This window comes from Lepidochelys kempii, chromosome 5 (genome assembly GCF_965140285.1).
Source record: "Lepidochelys kempii isolate rLepKem1 chromosome 5, rLepKem1.hap1, whole genome shotgun sequence".
Taxonomy (NCBI): Eukaryota; Metazoa; Chordata; order Testudines; family Cheloniidae; genus Lepidochelys; species Lepidochelys kempii.
The window spans coordinates 127,103,668-127,128,347 of record NC_136384.1 but is presented as its reverse complement, the minus strand read 5'-3'; the positions used below and the strand labels follow the sequence as shown (position 1 = coordinate 127,128,347).

General features: G+C 45.0%; 2 protein-coding genes across 6 annotated transcripts in view; one reads left to right on the top strand and one right to left on the bottom strand.

Annotated features, from left to right (window-relative positions):
* The first annotated feature begins 8,116 nt into the window (after window positions 1-8,116).
* NANS (N-acetylneuraminate synthase) lies at window positions 8,117-20,957 on the top strand. Its single transcript, XM_073345762.2, has 6 exons — window positions 8,117-8,345; window positions 11,162-11,377; window positions 15,951-16,050; window positions 17,467-17,621; window positions 18,693-18,959; window positions 19,723-20,957. The coding sequence occupies exons 1-6, from the start codon at window positions 8,214-8,216 to the stop codon at window positions 19,930-19,932; spliced, it is 1,080 nt and encodes a 359-aa protein (XP_073201863.1). The 5' UTR covers window positions 8,117-8,213; the 3' UTR covers window positions 19,933-20,957.
* Window positions 11,835-24,680, bottom strand: part of TRIM14 (tripartite motif containing 14) — a 40,304-nt gene continuing 27,458 nt past the window's right edge. For 2 of the 5 annotated variants that reach the window (XM_073345758.2, XM_078852965.1), the window contains one exon: window positions 20,929-22,987. In XM_073345758.2, coding sequence (XP_073201859.1) covers window positions 22,452-22,987 — 536 coding nt within the window. In that variant the 3' untranslated portion in view covers window positions 20,929-22,451. Of the gene's footprint in view, window positions 12,553-20,928; window positions 22,988-24,680 lie in introns of those variants that run through there. The other 3 variants (XM_073345761.2, XM_073345759.1, XR_012159146.1) reach the window with 3 other exon arrangements.

Below are 24,680 nucleotides of genomic sequence, written 5' to 3'. Positions count from 1 at the left end.
CCCGCATCCTGGGCTCAGGTTACAGGCTCAGGTATTGTCCCTCCAGTGAAGCCACCCCCATTACCAATGCAGACAGTCCCAGTAAAACTCCCCTGCAACATCCTCAGGTCAATCCTCCCCACTCCCTGCTCCGTCACACCCTCCAAGCCTGCTCCTGCCTCCCCGCGGAGGCCTGGGACCAGCCCCCCCCACGGAAGCCTGGGGCCACCCCCATGCCACTGTGCGGGGGAGCTGTGTAGGGCACCAAAATGGCTAGGGACGGCCCTGGGTACTGAACATCCTCATTTCCAGCTGACTTTAATGGGAGTTGAAGGTGCTCAGCTTTTTGTAGGATCTGCCCCTATATCCAGAGACTCTGAGCAATACGTGCAGTGGCAATGCAAGCTGCCCCATGAACACAATTTGGAAAGCGAAATGTTTTCCAACCTGGCCCCATATCACTATTTCCAGGATCAGCCTCACTATGAACATCAGGTGAAAGCTCTCAACATCCACTCCACGGTGTGCCCTTATTTCCACCCTAAAGGCCTGATCTGACCCCCAGAGAAAACAGTGGGAGTCTTTTCAGTTACGTCAGTGGTTACTGGATTGGGGCTTACATAAGTGAATTACATTTGGCCCTTTCCAGTATGAACCCTTTGCTCAGTGAGATATCAGAAACCTTCAACGTTATTTTCCTGGTTAGTTCCTTTAGAACGTAGGGACCTAATTCACCTGGACCTCTCAGTACTTTGCCAACTTTTAATGACGCTAATTGCTTAAGTGGACAAGTGTAACTAACAGTTTTAACAGTGTACACCAGCCAGCTCAGCTACTGTCCCTGTGGAGCACCTCCCTCTGCCCACACACCTGTCAGCCACACCCAGAACATCACTGAATTTTTCTCTTCTTTCTAGTCAGCTTTTAAATTTTTTTTAGTCAAGATTTCACTGCACTTGCCTGCACTGGTTCATCACCCCCCTGCTACACTTCACCAGCAGTTTGCGTCAGGCAGCAGCTCTTGTCTGTGGCTCCGCATCCCGATGTTCTCATTTACTTATCACAGAGGGGAGTACATTAACTACCTCGTTAAGGTCAATTAATAAATCTTCCAAATTTTCATTAGAAGGAGAGAGCAGCAGTAAGTAATTGTATGCTGGGGGGTTCTACTGCTTGGAATGTGGCTACTATCACACATCTCCCAGTACTGCCGACTCCAAGCCTTTGAAAAGTATGAGTCAGATCTCAAAAAATTAGGAGCTTTTTTGAAAAAAAAGTCATGTTGTTTCTCATGTGCTTTCCAGCTTTTTTCACCTAGGGAAGCCTCACACCCTCAATTTGTGTATGACCGTCTCAGGTTCAAAATTCAAGCTTCAATACTTTCTCAAAAAGGCAGACGTCCCCATTGCACCCGCTGAGAGGACTGTGCTTACTTTCTGTATCCTCTGGGTATGGAGGGTTGCCAACCTTACAGGATTTTCCTGGTGTCTCCAGAAATTAAAGATTAATCTTTAATTAAAGATTATGTCATGTGATGAAACCTCCAGGAATATGTCCAAACAAAACTGGCAACTCTGGGGAGCTGCCATTCTATGCCCTTCCTCCCACTCCCTCTCTAGACAAGGCAGGAAACTTCCCATTCACATTCACCTGCCATGTTCCCCAACATGTTTCCCCATGTTCCCTTATTCCCTACTACTTCCTACATTCCCCTACCCCCATGTTTCCTTCCTTCCCCCTCACATTCCCCTACCCATCACTCTCTGCCATGCCATATTCCCCTGCAACCCTTCTCAGTCTGCTCCCCACATTCCCCTGTACCCCTCAGCCTGCCTCCCGCTCCCCACATTCCCCTGCACTCCTCAGCTTGCCTCCCACTCCCCACATTCCCCTCTGCCTCCTGCTATCCAAACTCTGACTGGGATACATTCCTGCCTAGTTTCCTAACACATTCCACTTCCTGGCAACTCATTCTTGGCACCTCCACATTCTCCTATTCAACACCTGGCACTCACAGGTGACTAAAAAGCCACCATGTTCCCTGAAGCCAGCCTGGGTCCCACCCTACTGTGAAAACAATGGGAGATGGAGGCCATCTCTGCTGGGAACAGCTTTGCTTTCCCCTGAAAGGTCAAAGGGACAGGGCAGCCATCTTGGCCGTCCTCAGGGATAGACTGTGGCTTTAGTTCCACAGGTAGGAATAGAGGAACTACACACTATTACTACACTACACACTGAAGAAATTCATGAGAACCCTTGAAAAAATAATACTGCAAGATTCACTGTTGTGTCTTTTGCTCTTTACATAATAAACATGCTATAAAGGAATTACACGGGTAGTGCAGGGTCCAGATAACTGTGTTCACTGAATGTACGCATCATGCAAGGTCTCACTGCATATACACACTGCTGCTCTGGCTGGTTCTGGCAGCTTCTAAAACATGCAAAAAATGGTGAGGCTCACAAACTATTTAAATGGCTACTACCCTATTCTTACACACTATATTCCCAATAAAATCATGAAAGTTGGCTACATTGGGGTGCTGAACCTTTACACAGCAAGAGTTTCTCCGTTTATGCCACTTCCACCTCTATAAGCCAAATTCATCTCTGGTTTAAGTAGGCACAACTCCTGTTGATTTCATTGGAAGTTGCACCTGCTTAATTTGGTCCTGTATATTTTAAAGTTCTCAAGGTAAAATAGACTCCAAGATCCCTTTTACATTGCTGATATAATGCAGCCTGTTGAAGGCTGAACAGTTTGGGCAACATACTCACCTATGCCCCATTATCAACATACAAAAGTGTAATGTATAACACAAGCTTAATTTTATATTCAACAGCACTACACTTTAAAGCAGAAATCCCCAATCTGTGCAGCATGCTCCCACAGGGAGGTGCAGGGGAACATCTGGGAAGGGCATGGCTGGGGCCCGGGTAGAATAACCAGATGTCCCGATTTTACAGGGACAGTCTCGATATTTGGGGCTTTGTGTTATATAGGTACCTATTACCCCTAACCTCCTGTCTCGACTTTTCATACTTGCTGTCTGATCACAGTAGGCCTGGACCAGCCCCCAAGGAGTCGGGGAGGGAGCACCACACAGCTCCGCTCCTGGGCCCGGCTGCTGGTCCCATGCCCAGGGTCCTGGCTGCTGGTCCTGCTTTTGGGGCTCCAATCCCAGCCGTAGCTGTCGGCCCTGTGCCCAAGGTCCCGGCTGCTGGCCCTACACCTGTGGTTCCGACCTCCGGCCCTGCTCCCGGGGTCCTGGCTGCCTGCCCGCCCCACACCTGTGGTTCCGACTGCTGGCCCTGCTCCCAGGGTCCTGGCTGCCTGCCCCACGCCTATGGTTCCGACTGCTGGCCCCGCTCCCGGGGTCCTGGCTGCCTGCCCCACGCCTGGAGATCTGGCTGCCAGCCCCGCTCCTGGGGTTCTGCTTCCGGTCGCAGCTGCCAGCCCTGTCCCTGCACCTGGGACACCGGCTGCTGGCCTCAGCCCCTGGCCGAGGCTTGGCTCCTGCCCCTGCCTCCAGCTATGGCCCCAGCCTCAGCCCTCTTACCCCTGTCTGCGTACCCCATCCCAGAGCCATCGCCCTGCTCCTGGCCGCACCTCCGGAGGGCAGGGAAGGTGCAGATGGGCGGCCGGGGGGGGGGGGGGGGCACAAGGTAAAAAGTTTGGGAACCACTGCTTTAAAGAATAGTAATTCTGTATACATAACAGAAACAAGTAGAGGTAACATAAATCCAGATGAACCACACTATAAACTTTGCCCTGTTAATTTTAGTTAGGATCTGATTCCACCACACTTCCTTTTAGTACCTTACTCTATGAATACTTAAGGCTATGTCTACACTACGCACCTTTTAGTGACACAGGTGTGTTGCTACAGCTGTGCCACTACAAAGGTGCACAATACAGCTGCAGTTTGTCGGCAGGAGAGAGCTCCTTTGTTGGCAGGAGAAAGCCGGCAGCTTTTTGTCAGTAAAACTTTTGTTGTTCGGTGGTGTGTTTGCTTTTTTCACACCCCTGAACGAAAAAAATTTTACCAACAAAAGTGCAGCATAGACAAAGCCTGAGTTCACACAAAGATAGTTGTGCTTCAAGGTAATGTGTTGCTGGATACACAGAGCACTTGTCTCTCCAGAGCTGTCAATACAGCACTTTTCACCAACACTCCATTAATACACTTAAAACAGATTTCAAGAGGGGTAGCCATGTTAGTCTGTATCAACAAAAACAATGCAGAATCCTTGTGGCACCTTAGAGTAACAAATTTATTTGGGCATAAGCTTTCGTGGGCTATAACCCACTTCATCAGAGGCATGGAGTGGAAAATACAGTAGGCAGGTATAAATACACAGCACATGAAAAGATGGGAGTTGCCTTACTGAGTGGGGGGGTCAGTGCTGACGAGGCCAATTCACATCCACATCCACCCTAATTGAATTGGCAAATTGTGATCAATGACACATTCATTTTTCCTGAGGTTAAAATGCATTAAATGCCAGTAAAACACTACCACATCCAACAAAAGCAAACATACTGCTCATTATTTCTCTTAACACAGCTGACCTGAATAACTGACATGTATTGACTAGAAACCTGCTGTACATATATAACAATTAGCTTCTTATCTCACTAATCCAAATGCCTATCACAATGTCGTCATTCTTTGGGTGGAAAGTAAGTTAGACATTAGTATGTTTCTCTTGCTACATTCTGAATGGTGAAGCCTCATGGAAGAGGAGTATTTTTCTTACATCACCTTTGCTTCTGAAATAAAACCTTCAAACATTGGTAGAAAAGAGATTTGGTACTAAATCTGCAAATAAAGAGTCCAGCCTGGAATTACTGGACCTAAAATACTTTGAGACATGCAGGAGCAGAGTAAAATGGAACAGGGCCCAGCTCCATCAGTACGTTAGGCTGCCTTACACTCCTTCCCCTCCCAATTCACCCAGCTGGAAAAACTACACAAAGTTCAAGGCAGTGGAGAATCAGGCCCAGATGAAGAGGGTAGGTCAGGGCTGCAAAAAACAAAAAGCCAGAAGGAGCTTTCACCCCATCCTCTTTCTGAGGAGATGGAGGAGTTCTGCAATATATAAAGTATATATACACACACACACTAATGAGTAAGGCTGCAAGTTTGTCATGGAGGTCACAGATTCCGTGACTTCTGTAGCAGCCAGTGCGTCTGGCCTGGGGGCAGCTCAGGCAGCCCCTGTGCCAGTCGCATCGTCCACTGCTGGGCAATCTCAGGCCTGCCCCCGCCAGCAGCAGAGTTGGGATGGGGTGAGGTGGGCTCTGGGTGGCGCTTACCTGGGGGGCTCCCTGGAAGTGGCTACATCCCCCCTGCTCAGCTCCTAGGTGGAGGCATGGCCACACGCTGCTGCCCACCCTTCCCCCCCCCCCCAGCACCCGTGGTGCCCCCACCTCCCCCGAACTTCCCAAGGGTTATATAGTAGAAGTCATGGACAGGTCACAGGCTGTGAATTTTTGTTTACTGCCCGTGACTTTTAGTAAAAATACCCATGACTAAAACGTAGCCTTACTGATGGGTAAGCACTGAGTCCATTGTGCAATGGGAGCATATCAGAAAGCCAACCTGAAGTGGTGGTACACATATCTTTGTGTGCAGGACAGGCAGCCTTAACTCTACTGCTGAGCTGTGAAAAATAAAATAAAAATATAATATAAATGATCCAAATTGCTGATAGATATTGCAGCAACTGACGTACCAGAACAGACCAGTCTGTCTAGCCAGGTAACCTACCACGCAGTGGCTAGATGCTAGAGAGTAAGCTTATTGTTTTTGATCATTTTTACTGCATTTGTCCTGCCAATAAGGGGTTATGGTGAATAGGATCAAATGCTGATGTCATTAAAAATGTATCTAGTAGATGCTTAAAGCTGAACTGGTATAACTGCTATTTTTCACTTGATTCATGACTAAACCCTTTTGTTTTCAGTTTAAACCGATTTTTACGGGAAAAAATTCTGGGTTTTACAAAAAGTAGTATTCATTTTTTTCTGATTTTCACCCTACTTTTGTATAATTCAAATATATAAAAAATAAGTTGTTTTATTAGAATACAATACATTGCATGAGATATATGTATTACAATACATTAGTCTGTGTGTATATGCAAAGCTGCCTGTTGAAGTAAGGCTATGTATTAGTCTAGAAGATACACGCGATAAACAAACAGGCTCGCATGCAAACTCTGAAGTGTGTGCGCTTCTGAACGTACTGATGAATCTCACGCCCACCACGTACACATTTCAAGCTGTTAGCAGATAAGTTTAAAGATTTGACACACTAAAATGGGAAGAAAAATGAAAATCTGTCCTTCTGTCCACCAAAATAAACCCCGATATTTATCCAGACAATTATTAATACTTTTTGCACTGATTTTCAGCAGTTTTTGTTGTTGTAATAATAAATTCTGATAAATTTCTGGGAAAAATTAAATAAAACACAAACCGAAAACAAAGGCCTTATTCATGACTGACAAGATATTTGAAATTTCAGAAACGTATGATATGAAGAATCTTATCTAATATTTCTAAGGTTTTAGGTTCCAACAACAACCCATCTGTTTTAAACCATGCTTTGTCAAGACTGAAGTGTGATGTTTGGGGTAGAAAGATACGTATGGGAGTGTGCCATCCATGTATCAGGAGATCCCCATCTATTAGCTTGTTTGAACTAACTGCAAATATCTTTAGGAAGTGCAGATAGATCGCAAGTGGTTCAATTACCAAAGTGTGTGTGTGTGTGTGTATGTTGGAGGGGGGTTTAAAAAAATTCCAGTGTAATGTTTCCATTCATATTATTTCATATAATTGTATCATGCCCCTCTTATTAACAATTCTGTCCCCGTTAGCTAACAATTCTGATTATGACATGTGAGCCAGAAAAGAATCCAGATGGCTCTCTCATAGCTGCATCACCTTTGCAGGAGAAAGTAGTAACGTTGTCCTTTTGTGACTAAAGTAAGCAGCCAGGACTCTGAACACGTACTGGGAGTGGGGCTGGTGAGTTAGAGGACACCATTTCAATAGTCACTCCCCTGAGTACAAATAGTTCCCTCCCCCATCCTTCAAAGGAACTCGACAATGGGAGGCGAGGCTAAGAGTGGGGACCAAGTGGAGGGTGGGTGAGGCATTAAGTGGCTCACTGGTGGTGTCAATATTGTCAACCGCAAACATTAAAAATCATGTCAGCCTCCCTCCTCCCAGGAAAACATGAGACTGGCTTTGAAAAATCATCCATTGCTGCATGAAGGGTAATCCTTGCTACCATGGAAGTCACATCCCTATACACCAACATCCCCCACAATGACAGTGTAGCTGCCTGCCTCAAATATTTATAAAATAACAGACAACCCTCAGATATCCACCCCGAACACATCACCAGCCTCATCCATTTCATCCTCACCCATAACAATAACAAAACCATGGGTAAGCGTCCCCCAATATGCCAACCTCTTCATGGACCACCTCGAAGAAGAATTTCTGGACAAATACACCAGGATATGAATGATATCTCAGACAGGTCAATGATATTTTCTGGACAAATGGTTTAAGCGCCCTCACAGATTTCCACCACCACGCCCACAGCTACCGCCCGTTCGTTAAAGCGCCTCGGGAAGACTCCCACACCAGCACCAATTCCCCGCACACAACCGCAAAGCAGCAGCGGGGGGGGCTGAGAAAGGCCTTGGCAGGAAAGGAACCTGACGCAGAGTGAAGGAACCTGAAAGGAGGAGCTGACCACAGACGGGGTCACATGTAATTCGGGAGCGTTGCCAAACTCTGTCGGAACCAGGTTTGAACTGAGAAAGATCAGGTTCTTCAGGGTCCTGCCTTAGACCTTTTCTCGGGACCGCGCGGGCCTCCCGCCCACCACCGTGCAATGCACTCCCAAGGGCTGGCACCCGCTAGGCCCCGGCTGGCATCAGGCGCTGGGTTGCCTCGGGAACCAGCCCCTCAGAGGGCGCGCGGCTCGCACCCGCCCGAACCGGACCCGGACCTTCCTTAGCCCCACCCTTCCGTGCGCGCATGAGGCGCTTTGATTGGTGGGACTCCGCCGGCGCTGCTTTGCGGGGATTGGCTGAGGCCCGGGGTGACAGAGCCCGGGCTCCCTGCTGGCGGTGGCGCGCCGGGCGGGGGCAGTGGCGGTTGGCGGCCGTTGCTCTTGGGGCTCGCGCTCGCTCGCCCGCGCACCGCGATGCCGCTGGAGTTCGAGCTGTGCCCGGGCCGGCGGGTCGGGGGGGCCCAGCCCTGCTTCATCATCGCCGAGATCGGCCAGAACCACCAGGGGGACCTCGCCATTGCCAAGCAGATGATCCGCATGGTCAAGGTGCGCGCGGCCGGGGCGGGGCTGAAGGGACCCGCGCTCTGCTGGGAGCAAAGGGGCGGGGTCTCTGTGGGGAGCAGGCTGCGGGAGGTCTGGGGGGCGGGGTCTAGGGGGGGTCTGGGGGAGTGGGTGTTGGTCGGAGAGCGCTTGGAGGAGGTGTCTGTGGGGAGCAGGGTTGCTGGGGGTCGGTGGGCGCTGGGGGGAGGGGTCTGTGGGGAGCAGGGTTGCTGGGGGGAGTGAGTGGGGTCGGAGGCGCTGAGGGAGGGGTCTGTAGGGGTGAGGGGTCTGTGGGGAGCAGGGGCTCTGGGGGAGTGGATGGGGGTCGGAGGGCGCTGGGGGAGGGGTCTGTAGGGGGGAGGGGTCTGTGGGGAGCAGGGGCTCTGGAGGAGTGGGTGGGGGTCGGAGGGTGCTGGGGGAGGGGTCTGTAGGGGCGAGGGGTCTGTGGGGAGTGGGGCCTCTGGGGGAGTGGATGGGGGTCGGAGGGTGCTGGGGGAGGGGTCTGTAGGGGCGAGGGGTCTGTGGGGAGTGGGGCCTCTGGGGGAGTGGATGGGGGTCGGAGGGCGCTGGGGGAGGGGTCTGTAGGGGTGAGGGGTCTGTGGGGAGCAGGGTTGCTGGGGGGAGTGAGTGGGGTCGGAGGCGCTGGGGGAGGGGTCTGTAGGGGTGAGGGGTCTGTGGGGAGCAGGGGCTCTGGAGGAGTGGGTGGGGGTCGGAGGGTGCTGGGGGAGGGGTCTGTAGGGGCGAGGGGTCTGTGGGGAGTGGGGCCTCTGGGGGAGTGGATGGGGGTCGGAGGGCGCTGGGGGAGGGGTCTGTAGGGGTGAGGGGTCTGTGGGGAGCAGGGTTGCTGGGGGGAGTGAGTGGGGGTTGGAGGGCACTGGGGCGAGAGGTCTGTGGGGAGCAGGGTTGCTGGGGGTCGGAGGGCGCTGGGGGGAGGGGTCTGTAAGGGCGAGGGGTCTGTGGGGAGCAGGGTTGCTGGGGGGAGTGAGTGGGGGTTGGAGGGCGCTGGGGCAAGGGGTCTGTGGGGAGCAGGGTTGCTGGGGATTGGTGGGCGCTGGGGGGAAGGGTCTGTAAGGGCGAGGGGTCTGTGGGGAGCAGGGGCTCTGGGGGAGTGGGTGGAGGTCGGAGGGCACTGGGGTGAGGGGTCTGGGGAGCAGGGTTGCTGGGGGGAGTGAGAGGGGATCAAAGGGCGCTCGGGCGAGGGATATGTAGGTGTGAGGGGTCTGTGGGGAGCAGGGATGCTGGGGGGAGTGAGTGGGGGTCGGAGGGCGCTGGGGGAGGGGTCTGTAGGGGTGAGGGGGTCTGTGGGGAGTAGGGGCTCTGGGGGAGTGGGTGGGGTCAGAGGGTGTGGGGAAGGGGTCTGTAGGGGTGAGGGGTCTGTGGGGAGCAGAGGCTCTGGGGGAGTGGGTGGGGGTTGGAGAGCGCTGGGGGGAAGGGTCTGTAGGGGCGAGGGCTCTGGGGGAAGGGCTCTGTATGTGTGCTTGGGGAGAAGCTAGGGCGCTGGGGGCTGTAGGGGTGGGGCAGGCATGCTGTGTTGAAGGGTCTATAAGGGAGCAGGGGTGTTAGGGGGAGGGGGAGCAGGTTTCAGGGGTGGGGCGACCCCAGAAGCTTTGCAAGAGGATGGGGTGTCCTATTCACTGCTCCCTGTGAGCAGTGAATTTCAGCACCGCTCCCCAGCAGCATCACTGCCTTCCCACATACCCTCTCCAGAGATCAGGGAGCCCTGGGAGTGCAGGTCAGTGAGAGCCCGTGGGCATCTGCTGGCACAATGGAGCTCTGAGCTGGCCTAGGTGCCCCACAAGATTAGAGGCAGGACAGCAGTCCTCTCCTAGCTGGTGACGTGTCACACTGAAAAAGATTTATCTAAAGCTAGTGAAGTGAAAGGAGGAAGTGGCCCAATTAACCTACCATGGTCCTCCTTTGACTATATGATCACATACTGTTTATGCAGGATCCTGCCTCATTCACCACATGACCGAGTACATGTATGGAGCCATATGTACCATACAGAGTGTTATTGTATAATAAAAGTCAGTGTGCAACTGTGAAGAATGGAGGATTTTTTTTAACCCTTATCCCTCTGGTAAATCAGAGCTGATTTGAATCTTATCCATGAAAGGCACATTTGCCACTTGGCACTATATCCCTGTCAAATTTTAAGTTTCTTCATCTCCCACTGAGGTGCCAGAGCTGTTTTTTTTTTAAAGCTGCATTTTTAAATAGAAAAATTGCTTTTTTCCCCAATTCTGTAATTGAAAACATCTGAACCATTTTCCCAACTTAAAAAAAAATTGATGGGGGACTGAACAAGTGTGTCAGATTTTACCTAATAAAGCAAGAGATTGTAAAAATCTTATAAGAAACTGAAAAGGAACTATCTACCTGTACTATATATGCTTGGTGTATGAATGATTGCTGTCCACTTGGCACTGCAACTTTGACTTATATTTTGTTATTTTCACTGAACTTCCAAATAGCACTCTTTAGTAAGGTGTCTATAGAGGATCGGTGTTTTCTATATAAAAGCTGATATTCAATATGGAAATAATTGATGTGATTAGTTGACAGTACACATACATGGTTTTTAAAAATGTTTGTCTTTGTTGCATGTGATCCTAAATTATTTTTACGGACACCCTCACACAGTTACTTTCGTTAGTTCTGTCAAAGATAGAAGACGCTGCTATATGTGAAAATAAGTCTTAAAATGAGAATGTTAGTCAGACTGTTACTTTGGTTCTGTGTATTTCTTTTCAGCAGTACTTATGAACTATAGATTCAGTGGCACCTGTCCTGTGCAGATTCTAAGATGATATGTCTTTCAGGAGTGTGGAGCAGACTGTGCCAAGTTCCAGAAGAGTGAGTTGGAGCACAAATTTAACAAAAAAGCCCTGGAGAGGCCCTATACCTCCAAACACTCCTGGGGAAAGACTTATGGAGAGCACAAGCGCCACCTGGAGTTCAGTCATGACCAGTATCGAGAGCTGCAAAAGTATGCAAAGGAGATAGGCATCTACTTCACAGCCTCTGGCATGGATGAGGTACATGAGCTATAGTGGGACAGAGAGCAAAATGCAATTCTTGCATTAATACAGTTGTAGTATTGTGTGATTTGTATGTTAAACTAACATCAAGGGTCTGTTTGGACTCTAAACTACAAAACAAATGAAAATTAGAGCCAGTGTACAACTTTGTCCTAAATCAGTCCCATTGTGTGTCAGGGCTTGTCTACACTGGCACTTTACAGTGCTGCAACTTTCTCGCTCAGGGGTGTGAAAAAACATCCCCCTGAGTGCAACAAGTTTCAGCACTGTAAAGCACCCGTGTAAACAGTGCACCGGTGCTGGGAGCCATGTCTCTCATAGAGGTCGGTGTTTTAGAGAGAGAAAAAGCTCTTTCCCAGCGCTCTGTCATGACTACACAAGCCACATTAAAGTGCTGCCACAGCAGTGCTTTACTGTTGCCAGTGTAGACTAGCCCCCAGTTACAGTTGCATATGTTTCCTACCCAATGTCCCCCAAATACATTTTCTCATACGCTGAAGTGCCAACACACAATGGAGCAAGTTAAAGAAAAGGTCTCAGCCAGAATTCTGAATAACTTGATCTTTATCAGTTTAAACCTGGTTACAAAAGAGTTTGGCAACTCTCCCAAGTTACATGTTACCCTGTCTATGGTCCACTCCTCCTTTCAGGTTCCTTCAGCCTTCACTTTGCATCAAATTCCTTTCCTGTCAAGGCCTTTCTCAGCCCTGCCCCTGCTATTTTGCAGTTTTGTCTGTTTGCTAGCCACCATACCCCCTTTGCATGACCCAAACCACAAAACTAATGGTCCCTTTTGTTGTCTTTTCCTACTCTTTGGTCAGGAATCCTTCCATCCAACTCCCTCTTCCCGAAACACCCTGATCCTGTCTGACAGTCTCTTACCCACTCTGCCTTCAAGTCCTCTCCTATAAACACATTTTCTCCATGAAGCCTATAATTCTGCTGCTTCCATCAAAGGTGTGTGTGTGTCTAAAGAAATAAAAAGGCCCTCTGTAATCTTCAACTGTTGTAGTTGCTGAGTTCAGTTATGCACATAATCTTGATGTTAACAGATAATCCTTTGAACATGAGGTATAGCTGAAGTCTGTTAACTGGAAAATTCAACAGGTATAGTCTCATTTTCAGTGTGTTTCAGCTGAAGTGTCTGATAAACTTTGCTTTTCAATTTTGGCCTAGAAACAGATGAGCAAAAATACTGTTATGGGTCACTTCATGCTGCCTTCAAGTCAGGGAGGCTTGCTAAATAATGGATAGTGAACTTTTACATTAACAAATAAAACCCAACAATCCCTCATGTGTTCTTACATCTGGGATCTTAAAGTGGGATTTTCAAAGAGACACTTTTGAAAACCCCGCCCTTCATTATTTGGTGTTTGATCTACAAAGTACGAAACACTTATCATGAAGTGCCAAGCCCCTTCCATCTCCCAATGGCTAGCTGAAGTTGCTTAGCACCTTCCAGGATAAATTCTTTTTTACTTTGGATGCTGCTATCTTGTGACTGAGGCAGCCCTCCTAATTTATTTGACAATATTGACCCAAAAAGGCACAAATGCATAATGTATTTGTCTAAGGAGCTGCCTGCAGCCCTCATCGTGACTATTGTTTTGACTGTAAATGCTTCATGCAGTGAAATATTTTTCAATTTGTAATATAAACTGAACATAACTAATAGAATTTTGTGCTATAGAAGATGTAGAGTTAAGTTGTTAATGATATGAGGAAGAGATTTTGATTAATGTAAAGTATAAAGGAAGTGAGTGACTCCTTTATTTACTCTGTTCCAATTTGTAGTGAAGATAAAACAGAGTCCCAGTGAACCACTCTGTGTGCACCGTGTGCGTCATTCAAGGTTATTTCCTATTCCTTGAATCTCTCCCATACGATTTGCCAACTTTTCATAAGAAATGATTCATAGATTCCAAGGCCAGAAGGGACCATTCTGATCATCTAATCTGACCTCCTGAGTAACACAGGCCACAGAATTTCCCCAAAATAATTCCTAGAACATATATTTTTAGAAAATTAGCATAGAGTTAGAAAATAGCTGTTATGCTTAAGAAGGGCTGGGCTCCAAATCTCTATTTTGTGTAATCTTCCCCAAGCCCTTTCAGTGGTAACAGGGGGCCACAAATCTAATTTGTTTATTTAGTTCAAATAATTATGAAGAGCTACAACAGCGTAAGCACAAGAAATTTGATTTAGCATCATAGAGGCGGGGCAAATTAGAATAGATCATAGTTGCTTTTGTTTTTCCTCTTTCTGGCATAAATCCTAGACCCAGATCCTGAAAGATATTTAGGCATCTAACTCCTGTTAACTTCAGTGCAAGTTTGGTGAGTAAATACCTTTTGGAGATCCGGGCCTTAGCCTCTAAATAAACCCCATAACTACAATTAATGAGTTGCAGAATTTTCTGTCCTTTCCAGCATTGACAAAGTTGTGTAGCTATTCTAATGTCTTCCCAAAACAGAGCAAGTGTGGAGGAGTTTTGTAACAGCTCTGCTGATAATGGTTTTATTTTTAATTCCTCCAGATGACTCCTCTACTTAGAGGCCAATTACAATTGTAATGGCAGTCATTGCATGATCTCTGATAATACCTGAATTATTTTGTCTGCAGCACATAAGTTTTTAGAAGAGGGTTGAGTATAATTAACATTTCGAAAAGCTGTTAATATTTCACATGTTCTGATGCAGCTTTATATGTATCTTCTTAGTTGCATTTATAAAATAGAAGTGTCTTCTGGCTTCCTATGTAGGGTGGTAACATTTTTTCCAGATGCCACTTAACAGTTCTGAAGTAATTTTTCCCATAATAGGAATAATTTTTTTTCTTGCTATCCTCTAACTACTGAATAAACAGCTCTTAAATATACAATTATAGAACCTCTAAATAGTTTAGAGACTTGTATCATTTTCTATTCTGACTTCTTTATTTTAAAAAATGGCGGGGGGATCCCTTCTCTTTAGAATGAAAGCATTCTATAAACAAAAGTAGCCACCTGGTAATTTACATCTGGGCCTCCAGAAAACAAAGTCCTAAGAGAGGAGTTGATCACTGTTTCAGAAGGTTGGTGATACCTTTCACCTTTGGGGTCATTGATTCAAATCCAGCCCAAGCTGATAACTGGCTGAAAGTTGTTACCATTTGATGAGTGAAATGAGTTGATCTTAGTCCATTCCTAGTGGACAAAGGTTCACATCACAAAAATCACCAGCAGGCTCCCCATAGACCAAGGTGCATCAACTCAAAGAGGCACCCAGACCCTCTCCATAACAACAGATGCAAAACCTGTAGACATATGTCCACCGCTATGATGATCAATACCCCCACCCCCCACAGCACACCATTCAAAATCCTTGGGACCTACGCATGCCTATCACAACATGTGGTATATCTCATCTAGTGCACTAAATGCCCCAGTAAGAACTATGTGGGTGAAACCAGACAATCACTATGCTCTACAATGAACTCACACAGAAAAATAAGTCAAAAACACCATATTACCTCTGGGTGAACACTTTTCACAAAGTGATCACTCCATTCTGACCTCTCAGGCCTCATCCTCAAAGGAACCTGCCTAATACCTTCAAAAGACATGCGTAAGAGCTTAAATTTATAATTTTGCTAGACACTAAAAATCATGGACTTAAGTGTCTTTATTATTACCACAACTTGTAACCCACTAACTCTTCTTTGACTGTGGAAGTGTTAACTGGCCACTTCACCGTAACAGTTTCTCACAATACATTAACTACGTATGCTAAAAAAATGGTTGCACCTTGTATTTAGCTGTGACACACTGAGTGCCTTTCCCAGACCTGAAGAAGAGCTCTGTGTAAGCTCAAAAGCTTGTCTCTCTCACCAACAAAAGATATTACCTCCCCTACCTCTCCTATATCATGGCTACACTACCACCTGAAGCAAAAATCACCAGCTCAGCTGAATCTGATTAATGTCACTTGAGAGAGGCCAAAGATTAAAAACACCTGGAAGCTGCACTACTCTCTGATGCCTAGAGGTGGGACCTTCAGTTCATGGTGGAGGCACATAGGCAAATCGATGTGGTGAAGCTAGTGCTGTTGCTCCTCATTCTGTGGATAGCAACAAAGATACTTTGATATAGCCCCAAGGATCTCAAAGCAATTCATGGACAGCCGATATCAGTCTCTAGCTCTATCTATCCAGCACCTTTCCTGGCCAGTAAATTTAGTCACACTGTAGACACTATACTTAATCTTGCTAGACTAAACTTCTTGGGCCAAATTCAGTGCTGTTTGGGATTTCACAGGGTGTTAGTCTGCAGAATTTGGCCCCATGCATTCAATATGTTGTCCCTGATCCGGGAGTGGGAAGTGGTGTGATTGATACTATAGGGATACGTTTTCGTTGGAGTATGTGTGTGCATAGCCTTGAATATCAAGTACTTTTGTTACAATTACCTAGTCTTTCTTATGGAAAAGAAGGGCTTAGTTATCCACTGTGGGTGATTCTTTGTTGATGTTGAGTAGGAGGGGGACTGGCAATTTTAGGAATTAAAAAAAAATAATGTGTTCTCTTTTCATAGATGGCGGTCGAGTTTCTGCATGAACTGGATGTTCCATTTTTTAAAGTAGGATCAGGGGATACAAACAATTTTCCATATTTGGAAAAAACAGCAAAGAAAGGTGAATGGTTTTATTTTTGACTTTTTTATTAACCGTCACTGAGTCCCAGTATATCAGGTCCCAACCATTTACCTCCCACTTGAGACAGTTTCAGTAATTTCTCAGTTTCAGATTATGTCTCCTTGTGAATTCCTTTAGATATCGTCTGTTACAGCCTGGCCCAAGCGCTCTCTCTAAATGGACCACCAGTCTGTTGTGCATGAAGCCAGCTGCTGGAGCCCACATACGTCTAAGCCCCTGGTTCTAGCTCTGGGTTTCTCAGGCACACTCCCAGGTGTAGAGTGCATATCTAACATCCTTCTTGAGCAGTTGGTCCCTGCAGTCCAGCCACTTTAGACCCCAAAACCAGTGACCTAGCTCTCCCAAGCCCCCAGTTGCTTGTACATGTTCCATCCAAGCTCCACCTCTCTGTGGGCACTCTGAGCTTTATTTACCCCTTCAGTGACAGCATGGCAGGAAAGCAAGGAACACAGACATAGCAACGGGATTTCTTAATCACAAACAATTTACTCTTAACAAAGTACAGTAGAGAGATATAGATCTTTAGAAAATAACAAACAGTCCTAAATGCAGTGCCCCCCCATTCCCGATTTCACCCATTCTATGAGTCCTCGGTGTGATCAGCATCCATAGGCTAGTCAGCTTGTCCTGCCTCCTTAGCCTAGTCGTCTTGTATGTCTCTGTGGTCTGGCCCCTTTCTTAGAGAATCTCCCCTGTTTTAAAACAGTCTCTGTTCCTCTTTTTCCCATGTCCTTCAGCTAGGAGCGTTCTGGGTTCCAGCTGCCTCCCTGCTCTCTCCCCTCTTGGCTTAGAGCCCATGAAACAAAATGAGGTTAGCAATTTAACACAGACATACCCTCAACCTGTCACAGCATCAGTTTTAGCAATCAGGCAAACTTAATATCATGCATCTTTAAATAGAATGCAATTGCTCGTAGTGTATTTTAGCGTTAAGTGAACAACAGACATGGTGTTTTTGTTGCTGGCATAACATTCTTTCTAGTTTAACTAATTTCAGACAGCAAAATGAAATTCTTGATAAATGCTTAGGTGCGGTGATCTAGTAGCTCTGACATCTCAGGGATTCTCTACACACACAGTTGCACTGGTTTAACTAAAGGTGTGATTTTTTTTTTAAACTGATTTAGTTAAACTGGTACAAAAGGCTGTGTGGACACACTTAGTTTAGTTTAACCAACCTTATATTGCTTTAGCTTAAATCAGTTTGGAACAAGTTTCAGCTATGTCAAAATAAGCCACTCTTGCACTGAAATAGCAGTAGTCAACCTTTTGGACCAGTATAACCGAATCTGTTTAAATTCACATCTTTTGTTAAACCAATGCAACTTTCATATATAGATTAGCCCTAAGTCATGAAGCCTTGGGAGAAAAATGACCGTTTGTTTTACCGGCTAGGTCGCCCAATGGTAATTTCCAGTGGGATGCAGTCAATGGACACAATGCACAAGGTTTATCAGCTTGTGAAACCGATCAATCCCAACTTCTGCATTCTCCAGTGCACTAGTGCTTACCCTCTTCAGCCTGAAGATGTCAACCTCCATGTGATAACGGTCAGTGAATCATATGTAATGTACAGCATATAGGGAAGGCAGGGCACAGATGAAATAATGCACTTTTACTTCAATTCCTAGATCTTGGTGATGCTGGTATTTGCTGCTGAGAGGGCAGAAAATATCATGTTTCTCTAGTTCCCCTAAGGATCAAAGTGAAAGCTTCTGCTGGAGCCCTGATTGGCAGAATGTGGCATCAAGAAACTTGATTTATTTATTATCAGTCGATACATGCACACTTAAACGGTGCTGGGTGTGAAATATGCATGGAAATATTATCTTGTGCTTGCATTCTATCGTGGCATAAAACAAAAATGTGTAGGCAATCAGACACTAAGAACCTAGATAGTAGGTCAGGTCAGAAAACTTTAATATTTCCAATGAAAAGCAAGAATGTGATTAAAATGCATCTGTGCCCTGAGATAGTATGTTCCTGTTGGTAGTAGGCACATGGACATTTGTAATTACTAAGGATACTGAGGTAAGAAAATAAATGTTTGCAAAACTGTTGAAAATATTTAAGTACATGCTTAACAAAATGCACATGAGTAGTTGCATTGTTTTCAGTGAGACTATTCATGCATATATAAGCACTTTTAGGATCAGGTCTGAAGTATCCTCTGCTGCAATGTTATGTGTGGTGCTTTATTTTAAAGTTAATCTGTATCCAAAGGCTTTCATAGACATTTTTAAATTGGTTCTGTCCAGTTGACTCTTGGATGGGAACAGAGACACACATTGTTAGTGTAACCCACTACCTTTGGCGTTTAGGTGCTGACGGATACAACTTAACTAGGAAAAACACCAGAGAAGTTTTAAGGTACAATGAGCCAACCCTTCCTTACTCATGCTGGTTGTCCCAGTGAACCCCTTAAACAAAATCAGGCTAGTCAGTAGTGCAGTGCATCTAGTTCATGTTAATTGAAAGCAGGATTTACCTGTTAAACAGCCAACCATTTGTTTTATGACACTAGTTGTCTGTATATTCACTTACAGGCATTGTTACATTTGCTCTCTGTGACTCTGAAATTGATATCCTTATAATTCAGATCAACTTTGTTGTAATTCAAGGCGTATCAGTCAGCTTTTCCCGATATCCCCATTGGCTATTCTGGACATGAGACTGGTGTAGCCATTTCAGTAGCAGCAGTTGCTATGGGTGCTAAAGTACTGGAACGCCATGTGACTTTGGACAAAACATGGAAAGGAAGTGATCACCAGGCATCCCTGGAGCCGAATGAACTGGCAGAATTGGTGAGAACGATCCGTCTGGTGGAAAAAGCAATGGGGTCTCCAGTCAAACAGCTCTTGCCCTGTGAAATGGCCTGTAATGAAAAGGTAACTTTCCTTTTGAATTCACATGTAGCTAAAGGCCAACTAGACTGACAACTACTTGTTCTTTGTTTAGTATGTAGGAGAAGTTACTTGCAAACTTAACTGCAGATCCTCTTCTACTCCCATTAATATTGCTCCTTCTGCATCCCCATCCCAAACTCTTTTGCTGCTGATAGCAGCAACAGCATTCATGTGTAGACACTTCTAATGCTCCAGAGTTTGTTTGTTAGCACAGACTTACTACTGTGTATAATTCATTCATTAGTTTTGTCAGCATATAAATATTTCTACTGATAATCTTGCCAAGGTGGGCAAGTACAGTGCAGCTCCAGTTAACCAAAGGTTGGCTGCAGTGCCCTCTGGTAGAGTCAGGCTTGAGCCATAGGCATCCATAGACCTCTTCTCTTCTAGTAACCTGACCAGTCTGGGGGAAGGTAGGCTTTCTTCACTGTGACTAGAAGAACCCCAATCATTCACACTCCTGATTCTAGAAAGCATTTGGGTGACACCTTTGCCCTCAATACAATGCGGCATTCAGCTATATTTACAGTGAAGATTTCCATACTAAGACATCTTTGCTAAACTGATTTGAAATGAGTGCATTTTGAAAGTAGAGCAGACATGAGAGAGGAAAGTCAGTGAGTTTTCTTTGTAGCTGGTAAGAAAAAGACCTCATTTTCCATCTCTTTCGCTTGTCCTTGGTACTTTATGAATTAGAATGCACTTGGCTCAATTTTCTAACCCTCTTCTGTTGGTATTTCTGTAGCTGGGAAAGTCCGTGGTGGCAAAAGTGCCTATCCCTGAAGGTACGGTGCTGACTCTTGCCATGCTCACAGTGAAGGTGGGAGAACCTAAAGGATACCTCCCAGAAGAAATTTTTGATCTGGTTGGCAAAAAGGTCAAAATAAACATTGAAGAAGATGAAACAATCACTGAGGATGCAATAGAAAATCATGTTAAAAAAGTGAAATGCTAAATGTAAGCATTCACTTCTGTATTGTTCATAACATGCTGTGCAGTACAGTACTGCAGCCATACTCTTTGGAATTAATAGCATGGTACATTAGAAATGAAGGGATTTAGGTATGAGAATCTGAACAGAATTTCTATGTCATGTTGGCAAAAAGATATTTGCCATGAAATTATGAACCCAGTTTTATTGGAAGTTGTGTAATATTGTGCTAAAAAAGGATGTAATCTTCAACATCACCAAAGATCCTGTTCAGAAATGTCTTGTATACTGCTCATTGTCATGATCTCGCAGTAATGGTTATTTGGGTGATGGTTTATTTCAGTGAACAGTATGTACAGGTTCCTTTTGGGATGATCTAGATCTAAGATGTCAATATGCACGTACCAGTCTCAGTAGAACTATCCTAGCAGAAACATGTCTCATTAGACAATTATGCAGTAAATATTCCCACTGACCTTTCTTTTTTTTGTAAACACCTTTAATCATCTGATGCTAGAGACTGGATTACGTACAGCATTTCTGCTCCACTGTGACAAATCATTAGTGTCTCCTGGCTACCTTTCCTCCCCATCATCTCCTTTACAGTGAGAATTGCAGCCTCCTGCTACAGCAGCCTTGCTCCTTGCCAACTGATGGCTGCTGCTTCGCTCCTGCATGCAGGGTTATAGGCTAGGAGAAATGGCAGCTATGGGCTGCAGGTAATACTCTTCAGTTACCTTAATAACTGGAGAAATACCTTATTAGAATTGATAAAGTCATTTTTATCAATTATGTTGATGGAACTTTCTACCTCCTATGACTTTAGGTATCTTGGACACCCTGACAATATAAGCAGAGGTGTGGGCTGCTTAATGTTTATCTTAAACGTACTACTGCAGTGCCTATACATTTAAGATGGGAAGAGGTTGTTTCATTCAGTTTCTTGCTTAAATTGTATGAATCATGATTGTGAGCTTCAGTTGATTCAGTATGCTTGCCTTAGTAGAAGATGATGCTAAATGATTGTTAAAATAAACATTTTTATTGAAAACTTAAAACAAAAATGAATCAAGTTTGTCAAACAAAAACTGCAACTTTGCCATTTCATTTTAACAAGGAGACCTAGCCCTTGCATTTTTCTTAATATCCCATGCACTACAATACAGATGAGAACATTATTGTAGGTGTGCCTCTGGCATTGCTAGGCCTGTGCTCTCACAAGGTTAGCGAATACAGTAGTTAAAGTGCTACAGCTGGGTCTACACTAGAAAAAGGACTTTTGTGGATATAATCTAAGAAATCATTCTGAAGTTTAAGTATTATGGATTTGGGAAAAGAACAAGCCACCACTCTTATGACTGTTGCTCTCAAAGTTACTGTATTTGTAAAGTTGGGTGTGCATAACAACCCACTTGCATGTGAGTGTGTTAAAACACTGTCCTCATTAAGCAGCAATAATTGAGTGCCTTTGAAATTAGAAAGCTGGAGAGAAATTAAAGTAAAATCTCCCAGCTCCATAAGCTCTGTGGTGGAAGTGACAATGCAGCTAGAATCTAAGGTGGAGATGGTCCTTTTCTACATGCCTCCGACTTCCAAATGGGAGCTGTACAGCATCACAGTGCTTCCTCTCACAATACCCTGCTAGTATATGGGTGAAGGGTGGCCACCTTCAGAACTGCTGCAGTGTGCATTTCTGGAGGAGTGCATCTACGGAAAGTTTGACTGTAAAACAGTAGGACAGGCTTCCACCAGTGGCGAGTGTGCTGTACTACTTAAATCAGCTCAATTCAAGGTCTAGTTACTGGAGCCGAACAACACTAGATAGTGGAGATATAGAAGCCCTTACTCCAGGAAAATCTGAAATGAGTTTTAGGCAACAGTGAAAGCAATCCTTCGATTGTTCTTGGAAGCTTTTTACCATGGGCTATTTCAGTTACTGGATCTTTCTCCAAATTCAGACAAATAACAAAATTAAACTAAAAGTTGTATCTTACATAAACCAAGCTCAGAGTTATACCTATGGCAAGATGGTAATCTCTCCAACCAGCTGGAGGTAGGGTAGTAGTTTAATAAAATGGACTGCTAGCTCCTGTTCTAAATGTCAGTTGCAAAAATTATGATAGCTATCATGTAATTTAAAATAGGACAGTGTTCTATTTTGTAAGCCACAATCCACTACAAAAACAGTGTAAAATTGCTTTAGTCTTTTAGACACCCTGAGGAGGATTCTTACAATTCCATAACCTGATGCCATTCATAAATGGCAGAAGAGCACTTTGAAAATACAATCATGTAAAAATCACCCATCTATAATAGTACCTTCTGGGGTATTTGATTTGACAAAGACTTGAGTATCTAAACTGGGTACTGAGAATCACATTTTAGTGATCAATATTGAGTCAGAAATATACCTGTAGCTACACCCTTTAAAGCCTTACAGCATGGTTGCTGTAATCTGGGAGAATTAATTTATAACTCCTTTTAAAGTAGTTTTACACACACATAATTGAAAAGCAGGCTCCATTTCTTTGTCTCATCACTTCCTAAGTCAGTTTGCAGATTGTTATTGCACCTTCCCATAGCCTAAGTGCTGGGTAAAGAGGCTCTGTGAACTTGCAGCGGAACGTATGCAGGTGGGCCATACCATCCGTTACATTATAGAACGAGAGGATGCCAGCCTCGTAATCCAGGAAAACACCAATTCGTTCGGGATCGTCATGTGTTAGGATCAGGGTCCTCTCTCCTTTGTGAAATGCCCAATATTCAAGGTCAAACCTTTTTATACACCAGGATGCTCTGTTCCACCCTAGTCGACAAGTTTCGGAGTCTCCATGTCTCTTGATTGAAGGGAACGCTGCTCCAATCCACCATCCTTGTCCAGCATGAAGCACGTCCACTTCCCAGTAATGGCTCCCAGAGAAGAAGGCATCTTTGCTCAAGACTTGCCATAACTTATCAAATCTCTGGGGGCTAGAAGGGTAAAATTTCCTCCTCCAGCTGCAGCTTACTGTAAGACGATCCTCAGACAAACTCAACCTGGGATGAAGGCTATCGTATTCCAGGGTTGGAGATCTCGCATCTAGAACCAAACCCATAAGTATGTTACATCTAATTATTTGAAACTTGCATGAGTGACTAATAGAGATCTCTTGAGACAAGTCAGGCCTAATTCCTATGAATGATGGCAAGTCTATCAGAGCACTGAAACTGACTATGGTAGAGGATTGTAACTTTGTTGGGAAAATACAACTTAAACCCCCCCCCCCTTTTTTTTTTTTTAAGGAAAACTGCATTTTTGATTACTTGTAGTTTAAGAAACGTGTGAAGGGAGAGGCCCTAAAACAAACTATAAATTAATGTCCTGTTTTTTTACAAACTGGTTTAAAACATTATGAGTAAAATGTAACCAAGGAAAACTGCTTTGCATAAAACTGGAGGACACAATATCAGGGAGAACCAAATTTTAACCAAATTCAGCACATTAAATAACAAATAAGTATAAAATACCAACTATTGCTGTAGATTTTAAGGACAAGTTTATTTTTCTTAGAACTGATTTTTCTACTTAGATTCATAGATACTAAGGTCAGAAGGGACCATTATGATCATCTAGTCCAACTTCCTGCACAACGCAGGCCACAGAATCTCACCCACTCACTCCTGCGATAAACCTCTCACCTATGTCTGAGCTACTGAAGTCCTCAAATCGTGGTTTAAAGGCTTCAAGGAGCAGAGAATCCTCCAGCAAGTGACCCGTGCCCCATGCTACAGAGGAAGGTGAAAAACCTCCAGGGCCTCTTCCAATCTGCCCTGGAGGAAAATTCCTTCCCGACCCCAAATATGGCGATCAGCTAAACCCTGAGCATATGGGCAAGATTCACCAGCCAGATACCCAAGAAAGAATTTTCTGTAGTAACTCAGGTCCCACCCCATCTAACATCCCATCACAGGCCATTCGGCCTATTTATTATGAATATTTAAAGATCAATTAATTACCAAAATCATGTTATCCCATCATACCATCTCTTCCATAAACTTATCCAGTTTAATCTTAAAGCCAGATAGGTCTTTTGCCCCCACTGCTTCCCTTGAAAGGCTATTCCAAAACTTCACTCCTCTGATGGTTAGAATCCTTAGTCTAATTTCTAGTCTAAACTTCCCAATGATCAGTTTATATCCATTTGTTCTTGTGTCCACATTGGTACTGAGCTTAAATAATTCCTCTCCCTCTCCGGTATTTATCCCTCTGATATATTTATAGAGAGCAATCATATCTCTCCTCAACCTTCTTTTAGTTAGGCTAAACAAGCCAAGCTCCCTGAGTCTCCTTTCATAAGACAGGTTTTCCATTACTCGGATCATCCTCGTAGCCCTTCTCTGTACCTGTTCCAGTTTGAATTCATTCTTCTTAAACATGGGAGACCAGAACTGCACACAGTATTCCAGGTGAGGTCTCACCAGTGCCTTGTATAACGGTAAACCTCCTTATCTCTACTGGAAATACCTCGCCTGATGCATCCCAAGACCGCATTAGCTTTTTTCACGGCCATATCACATTGACGGCTCATAGTCATCCTTTGATCAACCAATACTCCAAGGTCCTTCTCCTCCTCCGTTACTTCTAATTGATGCGTCCCCAGCTTATAACTAAAATTCTTCTTATTAATCCCTAAATGCATGACCTTTCATTATTAAATTTCATCCTATTACTATTATTCCAGTTTACAAGATCATCCAAATCTTCCTGTATCGTTTCCCGGTCCTTGTCTAAA

Excerpts from the sequence above, each read along its gene's own strand:
- NANS (XM_073345762.2), top strand. The coding sequence starts at position 8,214 with ATGCCGCTGGAGTTCGAGCTGTGCCCGGGCCGGCGGGTCGGGGGGGCC. Across the intron at positions 11,378-15,950 it reads CAGCCTCTGGCATGGATGAG|ATGGCGGTCGAGTTTCTGCA; the intron begins GTACATGAGCTA and ends CTCTTTTCATAG. Across the intron at positions 16,051-17,466 it reads GGAAAAAACAGCAAAGAAAG|GTCGCCCAATGGTAATTTCC; the intron begins GTGAATGGTTTT and ends TTTACCGGCTAG.